General features: G+C 42.8%; 1 protein-coding gene across 3 annotated transcripts in view; it reads right to left on the bottom strand.

The window, feature by feature from the left end:
* Positions 1 to 857: 857 nt before the first annotated feature.
* The window catches only part of HORMAD2 (HORMA domain containing 2), a 51,280-nt gene continuing 43,106 nt past the window's right edge, over positions 858 to 9,031 (bottom strand). For 2 of the 3 annotated variants that reach the window (XM_081113674.1, XM_081113675.1), the window contains one exon: positions 863 to 1,824. In XM_081113674.1, coding sequence (XP_080969800.1) covers positions 1,720 to 1,824 — 105 coding nt within the window. In that variant the 3' untranslated portion in view covers positions 863 to 1,719. Of the gene's footprint in view, positions 1,825 to 9,031 lie in introns of all 3 variants that reach the window. The other variant, XM_081113673.1, reaches the window with a different exon arrangement.

Here is a 9,031-nt window from a genome sequence, read left to right as displayed (position 1 = left end):
TCTGTCAACCTTAGGCTACGTTGATGAAATGTGTAAACACAGATTGAGAGCTAAATTCTTTTTAAGCAAAATGGTTCCTTCTGAGACCCAGGCTGACTGTTCCATAGAACTGCTTTGCTTTGAGAGTCAAACACTGGTTACGGAGGGGCACTCATGCCTCACAAGGCAGCAGCCCGTTGCAAAATTCTGACAACCTTAAAAAGTGCCTCCTTATACTGAGCCAAATGGACCTTCTGTGGCTTTCAATAGTTTGGTGTTAGATCTACCCTCCGGAGAGATACACAATAAACCTAATCCCTCTGGTAGACAGCTAAGCTCCTTATACGACTCTCTTAAAAGAAATTGTGGTGACTCAGGCTACAGTTCTACCAAGGATATAATAAACACAATACCTTTCCCCTCCTCCTTCTAGTGGCAGAGCAAGCTTCTGTGAGGGTACTTCACAAGCAGGGAGAGGGAGAATGCTCCCCCATAGCAGGGTGTGAGCCCTGGTGTGAGCCCAATTCAAGACCCCCGTCTATGGAAGGTCAGAAATGGATGAGAGCCTGGCAAAGGGCGGAGCTGGACAGGGGCGCTCCCTGGGATTCTCCTCTTACGATAACACAGCCTTCTTCCAGCTAAAGTGCACGTCTGGCCCCAGAGATGCTCCTATTAGTCTGGGTCAGAGGTTGCAGGGTTTCCATCTTGTGTGCACATTAGAATCTGGGGAGTCCTCCATAGGGCCCCGTCCCTGGAGATGTGGATTCCGTGGAAATGAAGCGGGCCTTGTCAACTCTGCTTTCACAAGCACTAGAGGTGCTGGTGTTCTTACTGCACGTGGAGAAACATTAATCTGAGCGAAGAAGAAAAGCCAAGCAAGAAAGAAAGACCTTGCATTTTTTATTTAACCAGTAAATTTAACCAATACATTTATTTAAATGTATTTAACCTATACATTTCACTTATTGGTTCTACCCATTTAAATTAAACCCCATGTTATATAACAATAAAAATAACACTTTAAGTCATTTATAATTTATGACCTCTATCAACATTCTTCCAGAATAAGGGGGAACTAGTAACATCATCTGCAAGTTACAGATTGCTGTGTAAACGGAGGGCCTGCTGGGAAGCATTCAGCACAGCCTTAGCAGGGAGCAGGCTCCTGCACTGCAGCCTCCTCCCCAGCCGCGGGTTGGCCAACAGACCAGGGCCCGGGGCCAGACTTGAAGAACTTGATAGTCCAACACTTAGCTGTTCGACCTCGTGACTGACGTGAACACAAAACTCACACCTGGGTAAGCACTACCGCATCCATCTGTGCAATCCTGTGGGAATTCTAGTAAAGCTATAGAGGGATTCCAGGCACAGGTTACAACAAGTTGGAACATTTCACAGTCGTCTAAGTACCCAGGGAGTTTGATTATGCAAAGAAAAGCCTCTCTCTCTTGAGAACAACGGCTTATTTCTCCTCAGCGTAGCCGCTGTGGCTCCTTTATAAATAGGAAGGTGTCTCATCTCTAAATCTCTCTGGAAGCAGTGCTAGCCCGAGGCAGCCCTGGTGACCATGCTTCCTTGTGGCGAAGTCCTACCTCGTAATTTATAAACTGACTAAGGAAGCTGAACAACAAATTTAGTAAAAGGTTTTGATGACAGGAACTTACTCTCCTACTAAGACACTTCATGTAGCTTGTTGAAAAACACAATCATTTGGGGAAAGACGCAGCAGAGGCCTCTGTCTCATTTGCTCTCTGGGATGATGCGTTCCAATGGTTCGCTGACCTTCCTCTTCTTCCTGGTGCCCTCGGAGCTTTGCTGACTGAACACAGTATTCGTTCTCTGAACCTGTGAGAATCACCAGAGAGAGGCCCCATTCAGCAAAGGATCTGACATGAGCACGAGGACATACAAGACAGGCAGACCCAGCACTAACCCTCACAGCTGCGTAACGGATCCCAACCTGCTTTCCTGCGGGCCAGTTTGGCCCTGCACAGAGGCCCCGCTGCCAGTATCAGAGTCTGCTACTCCAAGTTTCAGGAGCCGCGGTCCCCCGGAGGCAGCCAGTTTCAGGGACAGCTTCTTGGCTCTTTTTAGTGAATGCGGCACATCTAACTCTTGAGGGAAGAGTTGTTAGGGTGTGAGGCCAACAAGGAGCAATTACGGGTCAGGACAGATCTAGGGCACTGATTGCTTTAGAGGCGAACAGAATCTCAGTCCCAATTTCAGGTAGCAGAAACATACAGCTGGTCTTTCCTCTCAGGGGTTCAGGCTAATGAATTGGGAAGGACCACAGACCACCTTTCTTCTTGAAGTGTATGTTATTGATTAAAGGGAAGTTGATTAGTGAGTCTTCATTGGTATATAGTTCTCCATTGGGCTCAGCCTTGGTCAAGATTTTAGAACTTACTTTTGTTTAACTGAATGAATAACTGGATGAATTATAATCTGTCAGACAATGTCTGATGCTTGGAATTCCAGGAAACACATAGAGGGTATTTTTATATTTTCTAGCCACTAGATGGGAGGAAAGGTTTTTCCATGTCCTCTGTTTTTTCTTTGGTAGGAAAATAGAATAAGACAAGTATTTTTTGTTGTTGTTAATCCTCATTGGAGGATATTTTTTTCCACTGATTTTAGAGAGAGTGAAAGGGAGAGGGGAGGGGGAAAGAGGAGAGAGAGAAAGAAACATCATGTAAGAGACCCACATCAATTGGTTGCCAACTAGGGCGCGGAACCTGCGACCCAGGTATGTGCCCTTGACCGGAATCAGACCCATGATCCTTCAGTGACCACCAAGCCACCAATACACTAACCACCGAGCCACACCACCCAGGGCAAGATAAGTATTTTTAAGTAAGACTTGTCAGAATATCTACTCGAGGTTCCAACATTATCCTTTTATCTTTTGTTATAGATATAGGTTGTTATTATTATTATTGATATGTTATTACTACAAACTAGTGGGGGTGTCAATATAACATTTAAGTACCATTTAGAATCAAAGATTGGGTCTACAAATGGTTAATGTAATCACTAACTTTTCTTTTAGCTTTAGAAAGCAGTTGAAATTCTGATCTCAGAAACCACAAATTCCCTTTGGCTTAAACTAAGACATTGACAATAAAACTCTGAGAAAATAAATAGAGCTGCTCACCAAATAAGTGTTTTGCTTAGATATGTAAAAGTTTAAACCAGTCTGCTCTAAAGGAAGGGAAATAGCAACATAAAAACCCAAAACCCAACTTCTTTATTTGTTACAGTGTGGTTGTGAGAAAAAGAACGTGGTAAGATTCGCTTTCCTAGAAATATTGCTTGGGTGTGCTTTTCATTCAAATGAAATTATCCTTATTTCTATCAATTCTGGGTACATTGAGAAGAAAAGAAAATGGACCTACAAATCCTTAAATGACAAACTGACCTGATGGTTTAATAGTTTTGTTCTCTTTTTCTTCTTTGCTCAAAAGTAAACCTGAGTTTTATTATAAGTTTCAGAACTAGAATTTTATTGCAGTGAGCTAATGGCGATATTTTAAATAATGTATACATCCTCAAGGAGACCAGCGAGGCCTGGGCACTCTCAGTAATTTACAGAAAACTAGTGGATTCAAAAGCAAGTATGTGATCCGTCAGGGGACACTTCCTAACATAGATGAATAAACTACATGAACTATATAAACCAACAAATTTGTCCATACAACGTTTTTCAAGTGTTATTCCAATGTACTGAGTTTGCACATTTGATGCCAAAGCCAGCCAGGCAAGCTAAGGGCCAGCGATCAGCCAGGCTAGACTGATGATCTGGGTGATTTGAGCAACATCGGTGATCATCAAATGATTGATAATGCATGTCATATTCTATTTTACACAGATAGCGTTTAAAGTGTTCTCGTATAATGACTATCTGTAAACAAGCCCGGAAGATGTGCTCTCTGGTGTAGGCATTTCCCTCCTCTCCAGTTTTGGGTTGCTAACTATTCTCCATTTGGGAAGCCAAAGAGCAGGTTTTGCCTTAAGCACCACTGGACAGTTAGCTGACTCGGCAGCAGCATTGAAAAAGCACTGGAAAGTGTCTTTTCTTTTAAATGAGCCCATTTCTTTATTCACTTACTTTAAAAAATTGGTTTGAATGTTTATTACTGTTTATCCTTGAGGTTACTAATACTATATTAGTCATCTTTTTATTCCCGGCTTCCTGGCATCTGGTAGGTGCTCTTAAATTATTGGCTGAATTAATTAATGCATTTTGAAATTGATTTTAAGCCAGGCATTGTGCTGGGCACTAGTATCTTATCTCTAGTAATATAAAGATGAATAAGACACAGTCATTATCAAGAATTGACTCTTATAAGGGAGAAGCATAAAGCACATGATGGCAGTATAATGCAATCTTATATAATAAAAGCCTAATATGCAAATTGTCCCCTCGACTGGGAGTTTGACCTGGGGAGTGAGGCCGGATGGCTAACTGCCCATGGCCCCTCCCCCTGGCCAGCCCCATCCCCAGTTAGGCTGATCTGGTTGGGCCGGCTGGACCCCACCTGTGCATGAATTTGTGCACCGGGCCTCTAGTACAATATAATTCAGTAGCCACAATAGACATTCATTCATTCAGCAATTATTTACTGAGTGCCAGTTCTGTGCATGGCACTGTTTTAGGTGCTTGGGGCACATCAGTGGCTAAAGAGATAAAAGTCCCTGCCCTGTCGATTTTACAATCTGTCCATTTTTGGCTTAATAATTTCCAATGGCTTGTAGGATAAAGTCCAGAGTCAATACCTTGGGCTTTCATACCATCACAGGCTCTACACTTCTACAGCGGGAGAGGATCGCAGATTGGCTGTAAGCCCCTGACAATGCCCTATCTGGTTTGGCTCAGTGGATAGAGGATTGGCCTACAGACTGAAGGGTCCCAGATTCGATTCCGGTCAAGGGCTTGATCCCCAGTAGGGGGCGTGCAGGAGGCAGCTGATCAAGAATTCTCATCATTAATGTTTCTCTCTCTCTCCCCCTCTCCCATCTTCTCGGAAATCAATAACAATATATTGGGGGAGAGGAGGCAGGGAGAAAAGACCCTGATGAAAGCTATGCATTCTCTCCTCAGAAAAATGCTCAGAGAGAAAGAGACAGAGACGGGGGTGGGGGGATGAAGGAAGGAAATTCGTATACATTTCACTGTAGCAGGCCATGTGAGGGGGCTCCAAGGCCCCCTGAATCCCTCCCCATTAGAGTCACTATCCCCACAGAGCCTGGCTGTGCCCAGCAGTTCCAGCCTCAGCGCTTGCACTCTACTCCTCACTCCCTGACCTCAGTTTCTCATATCTTGCTTCTTCCTGATTTCAGACCTTTGTACATGATGTTCTTTCTGCCTAAAATGCTCTTTTGCTTCCACCTGACCTCTCTTTGCCTAATTAATTCCTAAGTCATTCTTCAGATCTCAGATGAAAAATTATTTACTCAAAGAAACTTTCCCTACCCCCAAGCTCTCTCTTTTTTAATCCTCATCCGAGGATATGTTTCACTGACTTTAAAGAGAGAGAGAGGGAGAGAGAGAAACATCAATCAGTTGTCTCCTGTACATGCTCCAACTGGGGATCAAACCCACAACCAAGGTATGTGCCCTGACCAGGAATCAAACTAGCAACCTTCAGTGTACAGGACGATGCTCCAACCCACTGAGCCACACCGGCCTGGGCCCAATCATATGCTCTTAAGTAGAATTACAGGAGATCAGGGACATGCCTGTCTTGGTCACAAACTGCACATAGTAGGGGCTCAATAAATATTTTTCAATGAATGAATGAATCTTCCAAGAGCACTCTGCCAGCAGTGCAGAGGTACTAGAGGCATCAAGTGGATGCAGGTGCTGAGTCTCGCCATTGGCGTAGTCAGGTGATAACTTGGGTGGCAGTGCAGACAAAAGCCAGCAGTGAGTATTTAGAAGGTAGCATCAGAAGACTGGCCAATCGCAGATGATGGTAAAGGAGAGGCAGGTATGTCAATAATGACTCCAGTTTCTGCTTTAGCTAACTTCATAGATGGAGGTCCTGATCCCTCAGGTAGAAAACAATGGGCGTTCTGAACCTGCTGAGTTTGGGATCCCGTGAAACCCCGGTGACCAGGTAGAACAGGCAGCTGTGTGTGGAAGTGCAGTGCTCAGGAGAGAGGCCTGGGCTGGAGATGTCAATCGGAGAGTCATCAGGACAGGGAGGCTAATTAATGCCATGGGTGTGGAAGACTTGCTTATTGAGAGATGAGAGCGTGAGAAGGGAAAGGGGCCAGGACATAGCCCCAGGAACGCCAACAGAGAGATTAGGTGGAAGGCGAGCCAGGAGAGGAGACTGAGAAAGAAAAAGACCAGGTTGTCACACCAAGAAAGCCACGGGAGGGAGTTTTAAGAATTGGTCTTGGGTGGCGCTTAAGACACTTATGTGGTAAAATTATGGACAATAGGAAAGGGAGTCAACAATAAACTTTTAAAATTAATGTTAACTTGCCAGGATCCAGAGAGCTTTAGGATATAATACTTTCAAATTAAAACTTGAGTTTGACATATTAAAATTTTTGCTCTTGCCCTAGCTGGTTTGACTCAGTGGAGAGAGCGTTGGCCTGCGGACTGAAGGGTCCCGGGTTCAATTCCAGTCAAGGGCACATGCCCCAATTGTGGGCTCGATCCCCAGTGTGGGATGTGCAGGAGGCAGCCAATCCATGATTCTCTCTCATCATGGATGTTTCTATCTCTCCCTTCCTCTCTGAAATCATTAAAAAAATATTTTTAAAAATTTGCTCTTCTTTTTACAAACATTTGAATGCTTACAACAGACCATATACTGTGCTAAAAACATCCTCGCAATAACAGTGTAAAGGTGGGATGGGGGTTTTATTCCTCTTTTACAGATGTGGAAACTGAAGCTCAGAGAAATGAAATCATTTGTCCACTTTACACATCTAGTAAATGGAAGTCTTGAGCCCACACCTCCCGATTTCAAATTCAGTCTCCTCATCATGTACCCCTTCAACCCAAATGGGAAGACAAAGATCGGAAATTGCAAGTGAGGCCCCAGACTCTCTGTAGGGCTCACAGGCTTCTCTCTGGGGTTGACCTTTTTTGGGCATAATCTACAGGGACCTCAAACCAAACACAGCCAAAGCCAACTTCTCTCTTTTTCCCTTTGTAACCAATTTTTCCTTTGACTTTTCAATTTGTGTTAATCACCATTTCCCAGTCATCAAAGGTCAAAGACACAGTCACTTCAGATTCCTCTCTCATCCCCTAATGCCTACACAGAGTTCTTATATGAGTAAATGGAATAGCACAGATAGAGCGCCTGGTACAACATCACACACGCACCAGTCATTCAGTGACTGATGACTGTTATCATTCCCACTGCCTCAGGTCTCCCAAATTCCAGCCAACCTGGATCGCTATGACAGCTGAAAAGTGGGGCGCCATTTTTCCACGTGACCACCAAGTCAGAGACTGGTGGTGCAGCCACCAGCCAAGGAACGCAAGCAGCCACCTGAAGCTGGAAGAGGCAACGAACTCACTCTCCCGTAGCGCCTCCAGAGGGAGTATGGCTCTGTCTGCATCTTGACTGCAGCCCAGGGACACTGATTTTGCACTTCTGGCCTCTGGTAGGAGAGTAAATTTCTGATGTTCAAGCCACCAAATTTGTGGCCATCTGTTCCAGAAGCCCTGGGAAACGGATATAGTTACATTCCCCAAACACACCCCATTCCTCTCCCTCTTTATTCCTCCACATTTCCGAAAACAAAAATCCTCCCTTACTTACTCATTTTAAATTTGGAATCATTCCTTCAAGGTCAATCTCTATTTCATCCCCACAGCACATTTTTGTAATTGTGTTTTTCTGGAAGCATAAATACTTTTAAACAATGTGTCCTTTACCTGGGACTGGGTTTTAAATTCTTTAGGAATTTATTTGTATTTAATATTATGATCTTTAGACTCTCTACAGTGCCGTATGTAGTGTCTTTCACAGAGTAGGTATCGATAATTCTTTTACTACCTATTTTTATCACCTACAAAAGTGTTCAATTACAAAGTTATTAATATACCCGACAGTTGCACTCTCTATTATGGTAGCCATTAGCTATGTGTGACCATTTAAATTAATCAAAATTAAGTACAATTTAAAATTCAGTTCCTTAGTTGCATTAATCACATTTCAAGTGTTCAATAGCACATGTGAATGTTCAATTCAAGTGTTCAATAACATACTACACATCACAGATACAGAACATTTTCATCATCACAGGAGGTTCAGTTGGACAGAACTGCTTTACAGAGGCAATCTGGTTAAAATCCAAGTAAACAAAGTTTCCTAGGGACCACAGTGATAACAGAAATACAGAAACTAGAAGTACTTTCTTCCCCTCAAAGTGCAAAGACTTATTATTATAAAAATGTCGATTTTCCTGAGATTATTTTATCAAGTCAATCCAATCCAAATAAAAATTCCACTCATATGTCTGTTGAAACTTTAAAGCTGATTCTAATAGTCACCTAGAAGAGAAAATGTGCAGGAAACTCTTTAAAATACTGAAAAAGAAAAAGAACTCTGAAGGGGAAAGAGTCACTCTTTCAGATAATACGTTATCATATAAAGCTACAGTAATGAAAGCGTGACAGCACTAATACAGAGGCAGACGTATGGATCAGTGAAACAGAACAGCAGTCTAAAAATAAACCTATGTATCTATGGGTTTTTAATTTATAATAAAAGTGGCATTAAAATTAGCTGGAAAAAGGGAGACAATTCAAGTGGTACCAACACAATGTTCTTACATTGAGGGGCGGGGCGGGGGGAATCTCAGCTAGTTTAAGGAGTCAAATGTAAAAAGCAAATATTTAAACTTATTAGAAGAAAATATAGAAAAATTATAACTTTAGCATTGAGAAGACCTTCTTAGCAAGATATAAAATCATGGAAAGACAACCCATGTTTCTAAATTGAAAGACTTTATTAATATGTCAATACTATCTAAAGCAACCTACAGGTTCAATGCAATTACTGTTAGAATCCTAATGACA

The sequence above is a fragment of the Myotis nattereri genome (assembly GCF_964212035.1).
Source record: "Myotis nattereri genome assembly, chromosome: 19".
Classification (NCBI taxonomy): Eukaryota; Metazoa; Chordata; class Mammalia; order Chiroptera; family Vespertilionidae; genus Myotis; species Myotis nattereri.
This window is presented reverse-complemented; position numbering and strand designations above follow the sequence as displayed.